This window comes from Labrus bergylta, chromosome 22 (assembly GCF_963930695.1).
Source record: "Labrus bergylta chromosome 22, fLabBer1.1, whole genome shotgun sequence".
NCBI classification, from domain to species: domain Eukaryota; kingdom Metazoa; phylum Chordata; class Actinopteri; order Labriformes; family Labridae; genus Labrus; species Labrus bergylta.
Window position 1 is genome coordinate 20,420,313 of NC_089216.1, and position 22,321 is coordinate 20,442,633.

The 22,321-nt window shown below is 40.2% G+C and overlaps 1 protein-coding gene across 2 annotated transcripts in view; it reads right to left on the reverse strand.

Annotated features, from left to right (window-relative positions):
- Window positions 1–11,403, reverse strand: part of tmem102 (transmembrane protein 102) — a 34,594-nt gene extending 23,191 nt beyond the window's left edge. The window contains exons 1-2 of one of the 2 annotated variants that reach the window (XM_065950514.1): window positions 11,048–11,403; window positions 8,597–8,800 (exon numbers count right to left, since the gene is read on the reverse strand). In XM_065950514.1, the coding sequence (XP_065806586.1) occupies window positions 8,597–8,800; window positions 11,048–11,099 (256 nt within the window). In that variant the 5' untranslated portion in view covers window positions 11,100–11,403. Of the gene's footprint in view, window positions 1–8,596; window positions 8,801–11,004 lie in introns of both variants that reach the window. The other variant, XM_065950515.1, reaches the window with a different exon arrangement.
- Between the last annotated feature and the right edge of the window lie 10,918 nt (window positions 11,404–22,321).

A 22,321-nucleotide genomic window follows, 5' to 3' on the forward strand; every position in this document is an offset into this window, starting at 1 on the left:
CCACATGGACCCAGCGGCTACAATTAATAACAGCTTTCCCAGAGGGGACGTAGATGAAACTGTCATGGTTCAGAATTTAACTAGATGAGATTTCTTATTGGGACCTCCAATTTAAACAATCCAATTGAATCAAAGTTGGTGCAGCCTTTGAAAGTAACAAAATGTAAAAGTAGAAAGATAAGAGTGAGATACATATATCCTAAGTGTCCATCACACAGAGGAAGTCCACTGCTTCATTCTGACTAAAGCTGGGTACACACTACAAGGTAATCGGGCCGATTTTGGGCCCTGATCCCCGTTACAAAGCAATGCACTAGTGTTCCAACTCTTTGTTTATATATTGTAAAAAGTTCCATATTGCATTGGTTTTGTAAAGCAATGTAAGTCATGTGTTATTATTTAGAAGTGGGTATACCCTATGGGGACTGAAAAATAAGTGGGTATACTCTGGATACCTGCGTACATATACCCTGCACTACACCACTGGTATTAAAAGATCAAATGCTAAATTCTCATAACACCATCTGGCAGGTTCTGTAATTGCACTACAGCGAATGTGTTCCACTTCTTTTCTCTGAAGATGTCGACTGAATTCTTACACAGAACCAAGCTGCAACCTCTGGTCTTAAAAAAATTAAGCCAATGCGGAAGTGCAAAATCCTGCAGAACGTTGAGTGTGCGATTGAGGCTGGGTCCAGGAACGCTGGAAGTCACAGACACACCATAGCCAAAATTTCCAGTTTTTACAGCAGAAATAAACATGTTCACAGCCTGGTACAAAAAAACGTAATAGGTCTGATTAGTAATTGCTTACAAAACAGCGACAAAAACGTACCTAAACTCTATAATCCAGGTCTACACTCCCTCCCTCCCACTACGCTCTGCCAATGAAAGGCGTCTGATCCAACCTTCACAACAGGGTCCTAAGTCTCTGACTAGACTCTTCTCCTCTGTCGCCCCCCGGTGGTGGAATGAACTTCCAAAATCCATTCGATCTGCAGAGTCCCTCTGCACCTTTAAGAAAAAGCTAAAGACCCAGCTCTTTCATGAACACCTACTAACTTAATGATGATGGTCTCCATATTATTGATGATGATGATGGTAATGACGATGGTTTTTGTTTGATAACGATGACTTATAAGATGGTTTCTATACTGATTAGAACTCTCAATGCCCTCAATGTTGTGCTTTGCCTCTGGTCACTTCCTGTCAGCACCTGTGTGTCCAATCAGACTCAAAGCTGATCGTTTGCTCTTACTGACATTGTTCCCTTTTTTCTAGATCCTTGCTTGTGTTTTACTTACTCTCTGATGTAAGTCGCTTTGGATAAAAGCGTCTGCTACATGAATTGTAGAATTGAATTGTAGAAAGGCGCTTAGCTGACCTGATTGACAGGTGGGCACGATGTAACGGATTGTCATGAGCCTTAAAACCTGCCTCAGATCCAGCTGTCAGCCTCTCTGACTGAGAGTTAGGCTGAGACAGCATTTCCAACATGGCGACTGCTGCTATCGATCAGCATCCGGAGTCCCTTATCGTAACAGATGGCCGACGTCAATGCAAACAACCAAAGCCTATCCAAACACAATTGGCAAAAATACTACATTCTCTTAAGATCAGTGCAACAATCTTGTCATTTTATGGAAGTTTCAGTTTTAATGACTTTTGGTGGGTCGACGTCACTACAGCTGCAAAAAGAAGAAAGTTTGGAAACATTCAAATTGGCTACGGCTAATGCATTCTTTTTAAACTGCAAACAATCACAGAGAAATCTGGAGACTCCAGTGGGACTGATAAATATGCAGAGACTCTTGCAACATCACTCAGGAAAACAGACAGGCTTTGCTTTGTTTGGTTGTGTTTTTTCATTTTTTATAAAAGCTCAAGGTGAACCTCTGACATCTGCCTCTCCTGACTCAGAAATAAAATAACAACTCAGGTGCTGAACAGCCTTCTCCGTCTAACAGCCTCCACTTATCACGGTTTGAGTGCAAATGTGCATCAAACTAAGTGGCTTAAGTGTGAAGGATGGAGGAAAACAAAAAGGGCTGATGTAAGAAGCCCACCAAGGAAGGCAAGAAGGGGAGTTCATTGTGGGACAAAAAAAAGAATATCTGAGGCAGCGCATGAAGTGTAAAAGACCCACTTATGAGCAGTTCTTTTCAAAATAATAACTCAATTCTTCAAAAACGTTGCATGCAACAGGTTGTTTTTCTCATCTCGCAGATAAAAATGTTAGAATTCTGGGCTGAGGCAGAACATCGCTCATGCCTTTTTAAACTTAGATCAAGAGTTTCTTTTTTTTTTCCACAGACATCAGGGGGATTCTGAACTGTGAACCAAACTCTCTCAAGCTTGCTAACAAACTTTAAGATCTGAAAAGTTGGGTTTGGGGGTATGTCTGGGCCTAGCATCAGATCCTCTGCTTCACCGGCAGAGCGGATTTATTCCTGCCTTCATCAGACTTTTGTTTTTCAACAGTAACATGCAGTGGTCCCAGCCACGCTTGCCTGAAGGCAAACCACAGTGTTTACTCAAACACAGCGTAAATAAGAGCCTCTTCTTGGATCTGTCAGCCTGTGAAGAAACTCACTGGGTGCACTTGTGAGTGTGTGTGTGTGTGCACGCAAGTTAAATCTCCTTTCTTTTTCCCCTCTTCCTGACAGTGTGCAAAGCCCAGTGGGGATCCCTCTACAGCTCAAACTTTATAAAAACCTGGCAAACAGCCACAGCTACTTGTGTTCAGTATCATTGCACAGATCCCTACACACACACACACCTACACAGCTGTGATGAGTCCCAAATCCAGCATGCCGGCATGCTGCAACAAGGCCCCTCTATAAAGAGGATGATATTTGCTTTTCATTCCTCCACGGGGCCTTGAGAGGCATAGAGCTCCTCATGCAGCTACCACCGCGTACTTTACTTTATATTCTTGGAATCCGACACAAACCGTCTCTCTGCGTTCAGAGTGCCAAACTTTTTCTATCTTTTTTTATTATTTCTTCCACGAATCAGAGATGTCACAGCAGGCGGTGAAGAAAAGGGTACGAAAATACCAGCAAACCATAATGGCAGGGGAAGAAGCCCCCGAAACTTAAAGAAAAGGCTGAGATACTCTCAACCAAGAGAGAGAGGAGAGCAAACACAGAGGAGAGCACTAGAACCACAAAAACATCTTTGAGACTGATACTTATTTTTACAGGGGAAAGTACACCGTTTGAGCAGGAGTGAAAATAGGACTTGTCTAACTGGAACCACGCCTCACTTTTGTACCATTTTTACCATAAATTACGCCTTAAAAGTTAAACTCCCGCACACTGTCTAACTTGCAAACAAAGATTTATTGGCAACGTTTCAGCGACGAAGTAGATGTGTGAAGGTTTTTTTTCTAACCATAAATCACCCAAAAGGATTCTATCCAATCAAACAACTACATTTAAGAAAACATTAGTTTAAGGATTACTTTATTATTCAGGGGTTAGAAGGATTACTCACAATAATATACAATACAGTACAATGCAACAATGTACAGGACACATAGATGTGTTAATGAAAATATCACAAAACCACAATTCTGATAGAATTCAGAGAAGACATTTATAAATGGTAAATGGACTTGAGTTTATTTAGCTTTTCGAGTCTTCTGACCGATCAAAGCACTTTTCAGTCCACAGGTCCATTCACACACTGATGGCAGAGGCTGCAAGGTCCATCAGTATTAACTATCGTAGGTCTGTCAGCATCAACTAGTTAATCGTGATGAATTAAGGCCTGAAATTAATGCATTTATTTTTATTTAAATTCAGGATTAATGGCATGCTATTTCTTCCCTTTAGGCGATCTTTGGATAAGCCTTCACAGTGTCTTCCTGTAGTCACAGAGATGAAAAAGAACGACACCCCTGCACCTTTAAGTGGCTCTATTGACAAATCAAAAGTAAATTCAAAGCTTGATCCAAAGGCATGGATGTCTGGATGACTGAGAACCTACACAGAATGTTTACGGATGGTAAATGGACTTGTAGAGCGCTTTTCTAGTCTTCTGACTACTCAAAGTGCTTTTACACCGCATGTCACACCTACACATTCACACACTGATGGTAGAGGTTTCTAAAACCCTTTTCACACATACGGAAATCTCCTGAAAAACTCCGGAGATTTACAGGGGAGGAGCTGTGTGAACGCAACAGCCAAATTTTTTACTCCGATATTACCAGAGTTTCTCTGGCCAGACCCCTAGTATTTTTCCCGCAGATAATCCGGAGGAGCTGATGTCTGAACGCGGCAGCATATACTCCGGAGATTTTCAATTTGAGCCAATAGAAAGAGAATGACGTTTATATACAGTGACTGGCTAAAGTGTCTGCCCGCGACCACTATGACCTCCGTGCACGTAATTAAACGGCTGCATTCTGTTTTCTGTTCATCAGTATGTTGTTCTCCTCTCTTTTGTGGATGTTGTCATTCCATTGGACTACACATAGCATTGATATAAAGGAAAATATTCTCATTATAACATCGTGTAGCGGACTCTGTTGCTACAGCCGCTACTTCCACGTTGTTTATTTACGTCACGTCTTACCTCGGGAAATCCCCCAAACATCTGTTTGAGAGACGACTGACTCTACCAACTGAGCCACAGCCGCCCCAAGTGACGTCAGTCATTTTATCTTTCCTTTTAGCTGTTTTTATTTACTTTCTATCCATAATGAGTCATTTAGTGATTGAAAAGAGCCCTTCAATGGTGTCATTCTTTTCCATCACTGAGACTACAGGGAGACCCTTCGGTTTCTAATCTACGGTATACCTTAAGGGACAAAACAGCACGCAATTAATGCCATTACAAAATGTTAATGCAGTGATTTCTGACTTAATCACATCACTTTTAATACTGATAGCCCTTGTTTTTTTTTCCATTATATACTTCTTAAAAAATTAGTCATGTCATTTGTAGAACTCTTTCCGCAAACAAATGCATCAGCCATGCTCACATCATAAAAAGGTAATGGGAGCTGCACAGCTAATAACTTCCCTCTCTGTGATTATCAGGTGCTGAAATCAAGTTTTTTTCCCAGCCTGCAACTGTGGCATGCCATTGAACATTTCTACCAGCCTTTTAATTCTATTTTCTGTCACTACTACACTTAAATCTATGCTGAGAATGATATCAGAATTGTATAGACTGAACACTGGTTCCTTGCATGTAGATATTCTACTTCATGTCTTCATGAAACAATTCCAACATGATGACTTTTTCCCTGCCACAGCCAACATTTACTCTTTACTTGGTGGCAGCTGCTAATTTCATTCCCTGGTGATGCAGTCAAATGACAAAAAAAAACAGACCTTTGTCCCATTTTGATTTATGAAAGTTCTCCCTGTGTGAGGCGGCCTGTTTGATGAAGCTATTTTAAAATCAACAGGAGCCATCTGTCAACCAGTGTAATAACACTAATCTAATAGTAATGGGAAAAGTGTGTGTTGTGAGAGTCCGGGACACAGAAATGGCCGAGAGGAGTGCTTGCAAGTATTAAAGATAAGTACATTAAAAATCACAGTTACAAGTCAAGCATGTAACTAGAGAGGAAACTGACAGAACTTTAAAAGGCTGCAGGACAAAAAATTTTGTTTAAGAGCTAAGAAAGTATTGGTTACAGTAGAGAACTTAGAGGACAGGGGACAGCAGGGAGGGGGGAGGGTGCCACCTATTGGACAAACAAACACACTTCACTTTCATCTCCCAACTGACAAGCCCAAACCAGCAGACAGCGTCACTTCTGACTCCGCACCCTCGTCTCTCAGGAGTTCAGGTTATGCTTGAAAGTCAGTGAAAGCAAGGAAGCCAATGAGAGCGACGCATCACACAATGAACCTCTGAATCATCCTGGATTCACTTCAATTCAAACATCTTTAGTTTGCATTTTAATTTGCATTTGAAAAGACATCAGAATTGCAAGTTTTTATCCCCACTGCCACACATTGTAAGCCTCTGGTTGTGTATAATACAACTTCAGACAAAGTGATAATGAGTCTGTCAAAGGATTCAATAGGGAGATATTGTACCTGTTGCTTGATTTCAATGCAGCCTTGATCCTGTTTGTCACACATGCTGCCTCAAACCCTGACTCACACAATGTGTCAGACAAAGAGAACCATGTCTCATGTCGTTCACAAGAGAGAGGCAGATGTCTGTGTGTTGTCTGAATTTAGATGGGAGTCAAATATCTGCAGACGGAAAGTGTGAAATCAAGAAACAAACGATGGCAAGTGTGGCTGTACAATAGAGGGTGCATTCCAAATCTCTTAAAATTGCATCCATGTTTCCCTCATTTGCATCATAGTCCCATCTGGGTGAAAGGAATCAAAGGGAATAGGTTACAAGAAGAATGAGAGGTCCTTTCCTCTGAAGCATCATGGGAAGCACTAGTGTATGTGTCTCTGATGACGGCGGCAGCCAATCACAGTTTGAGTAGCTTCCAGTCAGCTTTAACACAAATACTCCGACTATTAAAAATAAAGCTGGATCACAAAAATAAGAGCATATACCTGCACAGTCTGTGTCCTATTTAGAGGAACACAATCCACTACTGCTGAGCTGAATTCATTTATTTAGTGAATTTTAAACCTCCCTTGGCTGATTAGAAATGATGATAAATTATGTGAAAATTGTGTCTTGCTCACAGGCAGAGTCTGCATCTTTTCCTGTATCTAAATAATAAAAGTTAATGGGGTAAATTTAAGATTGTGAAATGATCTAATTAAAAAAAAAGGTTGTTGACGGTGCTTCTGATTTTTAGACCTACAGTTAAAGGAGGTGTTTAACTAGACAGTCAAACAGTACACCAACCAAACGTAAAACTTGAGAGTGCTACACTTGACATTACACTCTTCTTGTATGTCTTCACTCAGGTATGAAACCACATCAGATAAGTCTGACCAGCGGCAGTGGTCAATCAGTGCTGATATGAAATAAAGGGGGCTTGTGTAGGCCAGTGAAAGACCTCCCTAAAGGCTGCACTTGTACAGTAAATTTTGCATCTGGCTTCCAGAGATCACTCTTCACTACTCCAAGTTTGAAGCAGAAATAAAGAGCTTTTGCACAGCCTGCAAAATGGCATATCTGTATGTTCAAGTGAGGAGCAAGGAAACATCAAATAAGGGACTTGAAATTTACCTCTAGTCCAATAAATGCACATTAAAAAATAAGCCAATACGCCTTTTGCTTTAATCCTAGATATTATAGAGCAGCAGAATGTTTTCATGAGTTTCAATAGTGTACAGAAAGAACACAAAGAGAAGGATAACCAATTAAAACAGTGAGATGTGTTGTACATCGTTTGGATTTCGCTTCATGTGTAAGCACAGCGCACTCCATGTTGAGGCATGTTCAGTATCAGATTGTTGATGTCTCAGTGCATGAGGAGTGTGGAACAGGGCGTTCCTGGGAAAAAGATGTCTCATTGTTCTCAGTGACATACCCTGAGTAAATAAAAGGTATGCATCTGTACTGTTTTTTTCCCCCATACATTCAAAACATGCACTTCTGCATAAGGAGGCAGAATAGAGAGAGAGGCCGAGGTACCTTTAAAAAAGCAAAGATGAACACTTGCAAATGCACTAAAAATACACACAGAGACACAGTGCGTGCAGTATGATATTCTCATAACCTCCACATAGAAGTTAAGTACAGAATATTAATAGTTAATTAAACTCTAAGCAGTTAATAATTACTGTCTCTGAGGCTTGTACTCTATTAGAATCAGAATCTGTTAAATGATGACAGAGGTTTATATACCAAGACATATTGAGAGCACTGATTATCCAAACTTTACCGTGACAACATCTTTCTCAATCAGTAACTATAGTGGTTTTAATTTTAACGAGGGCCCGACCGATCTACGGTTTTTGGGGCCGATATCGGGGAGAGAAAAAAAATCAGATCCTCATATATCTGCCGATATCTTTCTTAGATCTATGGTGGATTTGTAGAGATGGATATATTTAGATATAGACATTTATTTATGCAGTTATCAAACAGATGCAGAAAAGATATATAATGAAGGCAAGATGGTCACTCAATTGAACACAGTAACTACACAGGTACGTGCATCACCTCTTGACACTCTGGAGGGTGGTATTGATTGTTATAATCCGTAAAGCAAACTCTGCTAGTGACAGCCAGAAAGAGAACTGCTATTGTGATACAACCATACTCAACGATGCTATTTGACTGGTGAATGAATCGAGTAATATCGGTGCATATCTGCGATAAAATAAGCCAAAATGGATAGTCAATTGATATGCTTATATCGGCCGATATCATCAGATGGCCGATTAATCGGTCGGGCTCTAATTCTAACAACAAAATTGTCAAGCAAAAAGCAAAAGGAGAAATGAGGCATCACAATGATTTAGCTATGATTGGATAATGGGTGCAGGGAAGAATATCTTGTCTGTTTTAGCACCCTTCCATCACAAACATGAACATATCACCCCATACACTACATCAAACCCCGCCACAGTAGCCTACACAGTGTGAGTTTGTGTTTCCTTTTGTTAAAGTAAATCTTTTGGATAAACTGAGGTAGACGTACCTAGCATGTTGAAGATAAAATCCTTGGCAGTGTGGACCTCTAAGGCGGTCTGGTCTCCAAACTCTCCCTGTTCCAGTATGACTAGCTCAGACACCTGTGACGACAGCTGATCCAGGGTGGCCCCCGACCGGAAGTCCACCTCTGACGACTTCTTGGCGGGGGCTGGGGAGCGCGGCGCCACCGCACTCATCAGGGACTCCATCTCTACAACCCAGCAGGGTGAGGGGCAAAAAAAGAGAAGCTGTTTCAGATACCTTATAACCTCAGTGTTTGTTTTTTTATTAGTCACAAAAGCTCTAATCTCGTCGTTAAGACAGGGAGTATGGCTCCCCTGAGGGATGAATGATGCCATCAAAGTACAAAACTTCGAGGGTTATTAAATCATAGAACTGTAGAACACAACACAGGGCTAAATAAAGATGTGTTTTAAAACAAAATGTATTTTTAGACTAAGTGTTGTTGAGCCTCCAACGGTGTCAATGCAGCATAATGCAGGCCTTGTTTTCAGCAGCCTGGTGTGAATCATGAGACTTTATTGGCCAATCCTTGAGGAACAAATAACATCATATAACAGAAATGGGACTCTAATCCAGTAAGTAATTACAGCCTTGATTACCATCCAATAACAAGCATTGTGCAATATAAATGATGCTAGCACTTCAGACATCTAAACTGGTACTTTTAACTAGTTTGTGCAAGCCCCAAAAAGCATAAAAAACTAAATCATTGAGCACAAGTAAAATGCTCTTACTTGTCTGGAGTGATTTAGAAACAGCATTACACATCAGCTCTGACAGGACAAAGAAATTAATCTGTACACTTAAAGGGTGACTAAACCCCAGAGGATTTCAAACGCTATTCAACACTACTCACTCCACTGTTAGCATTATACAGTCTATGAGACCAGGACACACACACATAAACTGATTAGCAAGTTTAGCTAGTTTTATTTAGCCTCGACGACGACTCGAGAAGTAAAAAAATGTCACTTTTGAGAGGACTTCTCTCCAAAGTCTCTTGTAGGCCACGAACACACTGTTCGAACACAAGTTTGAACTGTTAGCACAAGCAGAGAGTGTTATAAGACAGTCGATGGTGATGATAAGGTGGACCAGGAGAGGTCTGGGGATGTATCTGAATGGTAGACGATGCCCCCTGGGAGGGTTTGAATGTTATAACTTTAACATTTTTAAACAAATGTTTAAAACCTTGTTTTCTGCATTTAGCCGTCGCCATCCACTTTAATTTCAGTTATTAACAATTTGCACAATTCTCTCAATCCACTTGACGTGCCACAGATCGCCGAGTCGGTTGGCACAGTTTTTTTAAGATGAAAGCTGGCACCACGTGCCTCACCTGCCTCCACATCAGCTAACAGAAGAATTATATTGCAGTAGCTGTTTTTTGTCTTCAATATGTGGAATTTAAATACTCAAAAAAGTCGATATTTGGACCTGAATTGATCAACAACACTACTTAATAGCAATGTGCATGAAAAAGTGGTTTGGGGGTTTAGTCACACTTTAAGGACCAGACTGGTTGTATTTAGACTGGTTTTATTTAACTTAAAACTTAACTAAGTTTCTCAAGAAATAAAATAATTGCATGTTCTCCAACACGATATGACCCTTAACTTTTATAGCCTTGCATGTCTCCAATGAGTTAGGAAATGTCATTTGAAATGTACCTACTGTGAACAGGATGTTAATATTTTGCATACCAGGAAAAAATATTAAGTAGGGCTAATCTGAAGTGGCTTACATTAGTACTGACCATGTTTGATAGACACTGAGGCAATAGTTTAAAAACAATGTTTACTTCAACCAACGAGTCCAAAACTTGACACGTAAACAAAGTGACAACATGACCTCTGCCCCTCAAAACGAGGTCAATTAGTGAGAAAGCTGCTCCTGGATCTACGTAGCTGCTAAAGCTAATAGTCCAGCTAATTAGCCAGATCGCCTGTCCTGACAGTTAACATAAGCTAATTAGATAAAACACGAATGATAACACAATTAGCTCTGGCAGCTTTAACTTGATACATTCACGTCAGAGCTGTGCAGTTGTAATAGAAAAGAGCATTAAGGTCAGCGTGGCACACCGCCCACACTCAGCTAATTTCATTTTATTAGCCACGTATTAGCCAACTTAGCTTTAACAAATTAGCATGCTAGCTAACTTGACAGGTGGGGACAGTAAGAGCAGTGAGACACAAACACATTACACACTTAAAATCTATAGATACACACACTTACTCACTCACTCACTCTCTGTCTCTCTCTCTCTCTCCCCCCCCACACACACACATATGCATACACCCACATGCACTCTCAGCTCGGGTTACGTTAGCACAGTGAAATCATTAGCTACCAGGCTAAAGCTGTGAAATATCACAAACAGACACACACCCTTTACACAGTGCTGCGAGGCAGTTTCTTCGCTATCTTGTACGTTTACTGTTATTGTGATCCCTGTGCTTCAATCCGCCTTCTTTAGCTGTCATTTCCAACAGGTCCCAGGCGCCACCTTCCCCCTGGCAACACCGTCCCAGAAACCATGGTCCTTCTGTGAGGATCCAGGGATTAGTGGTGTGTGTGGCACGGATTTGTGAAGTCAGGTATGTGATTCAAATTGTGCCTCGCCAAGAAGACAAGAGGCAGTGTGCTACGGTGAAGTTGTAGCAGGGAAGGGCGGATTCTCGAGTTCACAGCCCGGTGTTTTCATGTGAGCAGCTCTCTTTGTAAATCCAACACATGCAGCAGCAGCATCAGAGGAGCAGGGTGCTGCATGTGGAAGTGGGTGCTGTTTCAATGCCCTCCCCCTTGTCTCTTAACAATGCCTTTGGACATAGGGTTACAGGGGCTATGAATATATTTATTTATATATTTATTGATGCATTTATTTAATTATTTATTGATTTATACATTATTGTATCAATTTCTCCCAACATTTATTTATTTATTCATTTATTTATTTATTTATACTTTAGTCATTTTTTGTCCCTCATATGCTACACTTCTATGAGGGACAAAAAATGGCTAAAGTATAAATAAATAAATGTTGGGAGAAATGCATATAATAATGTATAAATAATTAAATAAATGCATCAATAAATATATAAATAAATATATAAATGCTGAAAACAATACATCAATGAATAAATAATAAATACACTTTGTTAATGAAAAAGGCTATTTATATATTTTTACATGTATTTATTCATTTATTAGTGTATTTCTACAGTTATATATGTATCAATGCATACATTTCCACATTAATTGAGTTATTAATTTATTTCCTTATTTTTACATTTACACATCTATTTATTTCTGTGTCCAGGTCATAAGAGGAAAAGTATATATGTAAATTTGCTTCTGTCTGTTTCTCAAAATTGACCAATCCTACTTCAGTAATGTTAGGGCGACCCACTTAATTTACATATTTACTTTTCCTTGTACAACATGGACACAGAAATACATAAATAAATATATGAATATATTTATGTATATATTAATTTTATATGAATTGTTGCATTTATTTATATATATATATATGTATTGATATATTTATTGATGCATTTATTTAATTATTTATTTATTTATTTATACATTATTGTATGCATTTCTCCCAACATTTATTTATTTATTCATTTATTTATTTATACTTTAGTCATTTTTTGTCCTTCATACACTTCTCCTCATGTGGCAATAATTTAAATTAATCATGGGATTAAATATCATGTCGTAAAAATGTGTTTGGTTTAGATTTACAACCTCTATATGTAAATGCACACAGAGGGAAATGCACACCACTGTGAGGTTCAATACAGGTCATATTATAAGCATAACTATAAATAGCCATCACAGAGAGTTTTTTATTATGTCTGGGAATGGTTATTAGCCATCTGGGAGAGGGCAGATGGTGATAGTGGTTGGGGTTATTGCATAAAAAGTTATACTACACCGTTTCTGTAATGATACTGTCAAGATTTACAGCTAAAGATTCAAGTTTAAGGTAATGAATAGCCTTTTCTCCTGTGGCCACAGTTAACTTTTATCCCTTCCTATTTTCTGTACTTTATTTATTCCAGTTTCAAACAGCATAGTCCATGTTTTTTTTTCCAACCAGCTTTTTGTACCTGCAGCATGGTCAAAAGGTAGTTTTATTTTCTTATAATCTTCTGCATCTTAAAAATGTTTTTTATTTTATACTTTTGGGGGAAGGGATATTTTAACATTATTTAGGTTGAGCTCTTCAAGTTTTCAGCCTCTTCCTGCACTAAATAATGTCTATTTTGTTATTTGTGTACATAGTTTATAAACTATGCAATTAAATGAAATGAAATAGATAATTAAAAAAAGAATCTTTTGCACACCTTACTGCACTATTGTCTTATAGCCTATAGGTTTGTTTATATTAATTTAATATTTCATTTGAATGCTTGCACATGTTTGTGTGCACATATACCTGGTCAATTAAGATGATTCTGATCCTGGTTATGTTAGTATTTCATTTTTATTACAACTTCCTGAAGTCAAAAAGGAAATACCAAAAGCCAAAAAGTCAATATCTGCATCAAAGGCTGGAAAATCCTGTCCTCAAGTCTTTCATATGAGTTAAGCTGGCTACGCAGAGGATAATTTTAGGTCCAATTTTGAGCCCTACCCCGACCCCCACTCCCATCCCTGATTCACTTCAAGGCCTGTCACAACCAGTTATTTGTGGAAATAATCTTTAAGTTTGTGGTGTCAATATGACTTTTGTAACTGCTCCCGGTCGAGTCGAGGCCTCCCACATCTGGAATTGTAAATTGCATTTTTGTGATCATCATCCCTTGTAATGACAACATCATCATCCCCTCGGGGCAAAACGGCCAAGTGGAGGTGACCTCCTCTTTCTCTGGTCAAAACAAAAACAGAGCATTCTGCACCAGAATCTAAAGGAGGAGGAGATACTGATCGCTGCGATGTTGTCAGAAAAGCCAGCCCTTCAACATAACATTTCTTTAAGGTGTGATGATATAATAAGGTCCTTTTATGATTTAATTCAGTAGATATCTTACATATTGGACATTTAAACTCCTAAAACAAAAGACATACACCACACAACTTAATGGCATTCACTTTTGTCTGGAAATAAATCTAGAGAAGGAGTTGTGTTGGACATCAGATCAAAGTCTCTAACTTTTATTTAAAATGTATTATCTTAACTGGAAACACATATGTACTTTACCAACAATGAATGGTTTCATTTAAATACTCAGAATCACTTCTGGAGTCAATTTCTCACCACTCACACTCTTGCATGGCTATCTTTTTCTTTCCCCGTTATTTTTTATTAGCATTTTCAAAGTTGAACAAACAAAAATAGGGCAGTAACCCATACATCAAAATGATCAATACAACAACAAAACAGATAAAAGATAGTAATCAAACAAGATATACAACACAGTAAGTAAACCAAAATAAAACACATAAAATCACACACACATACATCTTAATGCTTTTGCATGGCTATCTTATGAAGGATATCATCAAAGAGCTTTCTGATTATAAGTAACAACATAAATGAGTTAGACGTTGTGCCCGGTGGATTCTGAGACACAATGTGCCCTTTCTTCCAGACTTTAGAGAGGAGCCTGAAAAGACATCACAGCAGATATTCCTGCTAAGTTCATACATTCAAAGTGATATTCATGTTACTGCCCGAGCAGCCCTTTACACTAAATCTTCCCTTTTTTGATAACCGTATATTGTAATATATTTTCTGCTGGAATTGGTTCAATTCTTTATTTGAGTGAGGAAGTTTAAACTTTGTCTTTTACGTAAAACTTTTCCTACGTCTACTGGGATTTCATGTCTCGCAGTCTATTTGAACCACTTGCTGTTTAATACACAGTTTGTGCATAAGACTCCCTGATTATATACTGCGAGTTATTCATTTCCTGCATCGCTGCTAAACCTCTTTGGATTGATAGTGTCGGGAATAACCTGTCAGACCTCTCTCTTAGCCTGTCGATGGATCATTACAGGCTCATACACTGCGGCATCACCGGCTGTGTGAAGAACTGTCTGTGAAGTGCCGTACAGCGTTTGATTCATCAGCCTATTCTGTGGTGTAAGTGGAACATTTATCAAGATAATGCTGCACCAAACAGCACTTAATGAGTAAGTTGAGGGAGTGACACTGCTGTTCTGCCAAATGAGAGGCAAAGAGAGAGAAACGCCCGGCCTTCAGCAGACACAGTGAGACACTTCACAATGCCATATCAAACTCAATGCTTGACACCCGTCTTGCTTCTTGTTTTATATTTGCTCCCATTTAACCCAGAAAGAGCAGGAGAACATCACCAGCTGTCTCATCATTTCCCAAAGGATTAGCTCTATCTGGAACAAAATCTTCCAGAGTGCACATCAGGATGAAAATAAAAGTAAAGAATTTAAATAAAAGTAAGGTGTGGAGGCTATAGGGTGATGGTACATCTAGATTTGCCGTGTCCCAAGTCCAAATAATAGACTAAATATCTATAAAACACGTTTTTGAACAATCCTTATCCCAGTTTTAACCAATTGAAATCCCAAAATATTACACCATACTAACCAAATCAATTTGTCTGTATACGTCAATCAATGTCGTTGCCAAGGCTGTTGCTGTTTAAATCAATATAAAAACATCACTAATGCACTGCGAGTCAAAGTTCAATACTGATTTGTCTGTAGCCTACATGTGTCAATCAATCTCATCTCTGGTTTCTTTGGTCGTTGCTAAGCTAGCCTATAGTTAGCTATCATACTAACAGGACCTGCTGCGTAAAGACAGGAAGCATGCATAAATAGAATTCAGCATTTTCCAAAGAACTCCAGGAGAATTACAGCTTCCCCTAGCTGGAGAAGTATGTCAATGAATATGCTGCGATCTGCAAACACTGCAAGCCATATTAAAACTAGCAAACACAAATGGTACAGGCTGGAAGTTTCACTGGTTCCACCTACTTCAGTGAGGCAAACGCCACTGACGGCTGCTGTGGAGGGACCCTTACCCAACCACCTTGGGATCCCAGTGCAGGTCATGGATACATGTGGGTTTACGGGAAAGTCAAAGAGTTTGCATTTGGAGGTTTGAAAGTATGGTCACCCTAGATTAGGCTACCCCAATTTATGGATAATGATTTTTTTTTTTTTTTTTGGGGGGGGGGGGGGGGGGGGCTTTTCGTGCCTTTAATGCAGGGATAAGACAGTGGATAGAGTTGGAAATCAGGGAGAGAGAGCGGGGAATGACATGTGGAAAAGGGCCACGGGTGGAAGCGAGCCCGGGCCTACCGCTCGAGACGAGAGTCTCAATACATGGGACGCGCGCCCTAACCATTGCGCCACCAGCGCGCCCTGCAATTTATGGATAATGAAAGTAGGAGGAGGATTTATGAGCAGGAAATATGGCTAGAAATATAAGGTGTTTTCAGACCAAAAAGTTCTAGGGACTTTTTGAAGACAAACTATCCACTAGGGGGTTTCCTGAGAACTACAAACCATCTGTCTGCATGGTATCACGCTGAAGCAGGAGTTAAAAAGGTTCGTCTAACGGGGGTTCTAGGAACTAGTTCGTAGCTCCTGTGGTGCAGAATCTATAAAAATTCAGATTCAGATTTTTTATTGTCCCACAAGGGGAAATTTGCATTGTAACAGGAGCACACAGAAGACAAGAAACACAAGGACAACATCACCATAAAACATGGACCAAAATGAATAGGAAAATCAGACAACACAGCAAAATATAAAACCAAATAAAAACAGGGCAATAAAATCAGTCAAGAGCCCGTACCACAATGGAAATTCAAGTTATTAAAGTGGAGGTGTGCAAATGTGCAATTCAAGTGCAAAAAGAGCAACAAATAGCTCATTTTTGTTTAACATATTAATTACACTTGGTAAAAATGAGACCTGGAGTCTTTCAGTCTTCCTCACAGGAGCTCTAAAACGACAACCTGAGGGTGAAAGGTCAAACTTACTGTGAAGTGGGTGATCTATGGGGCCATACTTGGGGAGGGTCCCAACAGTTCCTAGAACTATGAAAAAGTTCCTGCACTCCGAAAATGCCTAAAGATTACCTTGAGCACTAAGATATCACAGGAAATACACTTCAAGAGTTTTCAAAGGAAGAATGTGCAACTTTTTGATCCAGTAGATGTCGCCCTTGAGCACCAGCACAAAAACCAAAACAAACTGTTGTTTGGTGACACCTCCGCTATTCTGAAGCCTCCGCTCTCCTCCAGAGACACACCTCCAATCCCCATCCAGTGGCGGTTCTAGACCACTTTTACTGAGGGGGCCAAACGGGGGCCAGTTGTTTTGTCAGAGGGGAACATTAAACCCAGGTCAAAAATACACAGACGATTGCTTGATTGAAATATTATGCCAAATAATAGTGTGCATCATTAAATACCACAACATAAAATACCATGATTTATATTTGTTTCAACAGAATGAAATACTAGATTGTGAGTCTGGTTGTTGAGTTACTGTGTATGTGTTTTGAGGGGGGCTCTTCCGTTTGGAGTGGTTGGCAACAGGGGGGTCCAGGCTCAGTATCACAGGAGCACTGACCCCTGTTGGCCCCTGCCTAGAACCGCCCATGCCCCCATCCCCTTGCGATCGCACAAAGGAGTTTTCAATTAGAGTGCACCATATTTAAGCACCATTAAACGCAAGCGGTGGACAAAACTGTGAGCTCTTTGAGTAGTCAGAAAACTAGAAAAGCTACTTACAGCTCAAGTCCATTTTCCACATCCATACGTTGCTGTTGCTGCACCGATGCATGTTTTCTCACATATTTCCATCTTCTGTAGTACTACAATGTGACTTACGGCCACCAGAGATAAGGTAACTCGTAAATCCAACAGATTCATCTTATTGTGAACCATCACAGTGTCATTAGTGGTTAGCATTTATGCAGCACTAACCCAACTAGTGTCACTATCCATCGTCTGGTACCCAGCTGGCTAATAATAGTTCCCAGACAAGACATTATTCTCTGAGACTGAGACTACTTTCTGATAGTGGAGATGGTGATTTGGTAACAAAAGCAGCTCCCCCCATAGGATTCATCCCTTTAGCTCCCCTGATGCATGGCTGTCATCGCTGTGCTACAATGGAAGTGAAATGATGAGGTTTAAAGCCGCAGAAAAGGAAGCTATAGTGATGGGGCCTCAGTGTCCATTGAAGTGAAGGAATAATCTATCCGAAGGTGTGATAGTGCTGACCATTATTTAAGTGGCTTTGAAGGGTCAGCTAAGGGACCGGGATGTGGAAACGCTTAGGACGACCATTATAGTCATTCTGCTTCACAGTCTGAGATGCTGCTGTCGCCTGATTGATGCTCCCAAAGAGGATTTGGCCCTTCTGTGGTGTGTATTATACATCATGCACTTTAATATATTGCCTGTGTGTGTGTCGTTGGGTAGATATTTGTGCGTCCCCTGCTCCATAAGAGGGGGTACCTGTGAGTAATCATTGAAGATAGCCATGAGTATAGGAGTTTCATTCCAGGATCTTTCCACATTCAGCTCCCATAAGCTCTCCATCACCTTACCCACGACTCTCAAAACAAACACTCTCTTCATCTTTGACCAAACCGGACCCAGACCAAGAAAATCAATGCAACAAGGAGATGCGCCCCTGTGGAAGAAGCTGATGTAATTAAGTCTGTCCGCGGGGCAAGAGAAATAAAGGAGAGGGAAGCTTATGAAGTGTAGGAGAAGTCCCTGAAGGTGTCATTAACAATATCTATTAGTATCCATGCTTCTTCTTTTCTCTGATGCTCACAACAGCAGCAGGCTTCAGCCGGCACAGAGACAGAAGTCCAGACAGACTTACTGCCAGTGGGTTGGCGTCTGCAGGGCTTCCTGATTTAAGTTCTGCAGATTGAACGGCAACATAGAGTGCATTAAAGAGGAGAGAATCTCACTTAGGAAAACATTTGTTGGCCTTGAAACCCAACCCTAAAGACATTTCTTTTTCCCACCTAGAAACGTCCCATGCCAACCAAAAGATCCAAATGCAGGCAGAGGAGAGGGGCTCTGCAGACACAGGCACCACCACACATTTATGGAGGCCCGTAGGTGATGATTGAGCGACATTTGTGAACATATATTTGGGTAACCTGAGTGTCTGCCGACCCACAAAATGTGAAATAAACCCATCCAGTCCTTTGTTTGAGGTCTGTATAAGTCTTATGACACAGAATGCTCTGTTTCAAATTTGCTCTCCTTGTGATGTCACAGTGGGATTCTGGTAAGTCATGTTTTTCCCAGGGTGCACGCTGACGAATTGCCATAGAAGTTCAAAACTGGACTCGTCAGCACAGCCCGCAGAAGTGAGGGGTGGAGTGTGTGGGAGCTCATTACATTTAAAGAGACACACACCAAAACGGAGCGTTCTGAGAGAGCTGGTTTATACAGGGTCACAAACCTCCTCTGGTGCTTGATTCATGTTATATTTTGACCAAAGCACAGCCAAGATGTTTCATTTAGACCACAGGGGACTGTTTGAAAAGGTGGAGAAGAGGGATAATATGTCTTCTTTAAAGCTATAGAGTGTGTAATAATATTTGATTAACGTTTGGTTGAAATATCAAATCACAGCAACTCTGAGAGGACCATGATTGGGATTCAGACAGGTTGCTGTGGCAACGGTTGGCTGTTTTCCGTTGGAATGTTCATGTTGCTTACTGCCACTTTAAATTCTCATGTTTTATTTTGTTGTTTAAATGTATTTAAATAGTTTTTTTAACATTAAGTTTGAGGGGGTGAAATGTCCAGAAGTTTCCACTAATGAAGACACTCAAATCACACAGCTAAAAGGTGAGGAGATGGACGCTGCAAAGAAAATGCCAAAGAAACTTCTTCAAGAAGCGTATGTGCAGCTGAAAGTGGATCATCTAATCAGTAAGGGGAAGTTGAAGAAGAGGGGAGAGGACATTGTAGTCCAAGAACAGCAGGGGATCAAAGAGTGTGAAAGGGAGGTTCACCCTGACCTTGTGGAGGAAATCCAGTCCCTGGAGGACAAGGTGTTGGAGGACCAAGAAGTGATCTCCAAACTGAGGGCTGAAGAAGCCCTCCGTCAAAAGGAGAGGGATCTAATGGAAGAGCAGGAGACTCAGCTGAGCCTCATGAGACTGCTTCAGAAGGAGAACAAGGAGCTCATAGAGGAACATCAAGTCAGCCAGGAGAAGCTTGTTGTTGAGCTCCAGCTGGAAAGAGAGAAGAACAAGTTTCTTTAAGAAGAAATAGAGAACCTCCAAAATTCTCACAATAAGCTCCACCAAAGTTATGAGACAGAAGTTGTAACTGTCCAACATCAGGCTGACATCCTGCAAAGTGAACTTGTAGTCTAACTCAGACAGGGCAATGGAGGACCAGCGAGTTATTATGAACTTGACAGCTGAACAGAAAGCCCTGCGTATAAAGATGGCAGAGGAGATGCAGATCAAGAAGGAAAAAGCTTTGGAGGAGGCATTTTATATCAAAGAGCTTGAGGAAGTTAAAGCTCAGCTCAGTCTCCAGACCTCGCTCAACCTTGAGCTTTCCAGTGAGCTCAAGGCTGAGCGAGAGAAACACATGGAAACAGCCTTTCTGGAACTCCAGGAGGAGGTTGAAGACTCGGAGGACAACAACAATAATGAGACTCCCATGCTCCCATGCTCACACGGGTAGATAGTAAAATGAATGTCACAAAGTACTTAATATATATTTTTGGAGGAGTATTACACAAGTATTTTGTTCTTGTTCTCTATACTGAGATGTGTAATGTCAAGTGGAAAATTAATGCAAAGAAATGATCAGCGCTGTTTACAGAATAGATTGAACAGCTTTGTCTGAACAAAAGTGATATTTATTGTAAAGGAGATTAAAGCAGACAGTGTCTCCCTTTATCTCACTTTCTATTTCTCCCCTCTCTCATGTGCTGACACGTCAAATCGTGGTCCGCCTGAGCAGAACATCGGGATGTGGTTGGATTTAAACACAGAGGTGCTGTGCTGGCAGCAGCTGCATCGACACATCTGAATGTCAGCTAAAAAGAGAAATAAATAGCCTTAAAATAAAACTGTGTGAAAGCGGTGAGAATCTCCTTTCAGGGAAATCATGTGATGTTGCCGCTATTAACACATGGTGGAAAATGTGATGATGTTGCAGTGCAGAACAGCCAGAAACTTTCAGTCAGGAGTGTAAACTTTCAAGTTGTTGTGGGTGTCAGAGCTTCTTGTGCTGGATGATTGGTTGGTCCTGGAACAGCAGAACATTTCCCCAATAGCTGCTAAATTCTAATGAGGGTTTTATGAGTCGTGATCAAGAGCTCATTGGCATCGTGTTCAGTCAATAGGGCCTTCTCTTCTGAGCTGAGCCTCGGCTTATGTGCCGACCCTTGCAAATTGACCCGGAGATTTATACAGCTATTTTCTAAAGGTCTCCGTTCGCAGGCCTACAGTCAGGAAGGAGAATTAGTGTTTCAATGGATTTCACTTTCAATTTGAAAAGCGGAGTGGTTTTGAACATGGCCTTGGCTAAGGGGAGGCCATGGGTAATGAACTCCTTTGTATTCGGCCACTTAAAAGGATCAAATGCTTGAGGCTGTGAAGACATTCAGCACTGTGAGAGAGAGAGAGAGTGAGACAGAGAGAGCGAGACCGTTTCCTTCAGCCGCCATACGAGGTGAATTCTATGGGTTTATCCACTCTCTTCAGAAGAAGTCACACTCTGGAGCCCCGTTGAGCTGACAGTAGCCTAAGTTAGTTGTCATTTGTTGTAACACATGCAGCCCAAATTAGCACTGGAGCTGGGTGGCTTGGTGTTTGATTGGCAGTTACATCTCTCTTGTGCTTAAATGTGGAAAACTTCATGGATTTTCATTTTTGGGACGCGACGCCTTTAAGATCTGAAATGAACACATACACTTTATAAATTGCATTCATTGAACGCTATTTTATCCCTTTAGGCGCACCGTAGGTTAGCCACCACAATGCCTGACCTTGTTGCCCCCTTTGAATGGCTCAATAATATTAATAAACTCCTCGACAGCTCAGATAACAAGTCAAAAGTAATATGCACCCTGTGATATCAAATGTTTCACTTTTTTTTATTTAGTTGTCGATCCCGAACAAGCTCTTTTTTTTACTGTGGTTAAGTTAATGTTGTAACCTTTGATCTACTAGAGATTCCTTATTATATTTCAAAATAAAAGCATGTATGTAACCCAACAGTAAGAACAGAAACCTGTCTAAGACAGTTCAAAATTTCAAAATAAAAGCAGGTTAGTAACTTTTGATCAACTGGAAGTTCCTTATCATAATTCACAATAAAAGCAGGTTTGTAACCTAACAGAGTAAAGAAACATTTGTTTATAACAGTTCAAAATTTCAAAATAAAAGCAGGTTTGTAACCTAACAGTAAGAACCTTTTGTTTAAAATAGTTAGAAGTTTCAAAATAAAAGCATAACAAAAACTTTTTTTAAATGAAAAATGTATCTTTAAGGCTGAGGTCTGTCACTCTCATAAGGAAACTCTTTTCATCTGCTTGTATTCCCATTTTTTCAGTCACTAACCAAAGCTCATGACCATAACTAAGCTCAATTATTTATATTTTATCTGGACATTTTTTTAAATTTTTTAATTCTTTCAGCGGACAAGAAAAACTGAGGAAGGGAGGTGATCAGCGGAATAAACAAACAAACAAA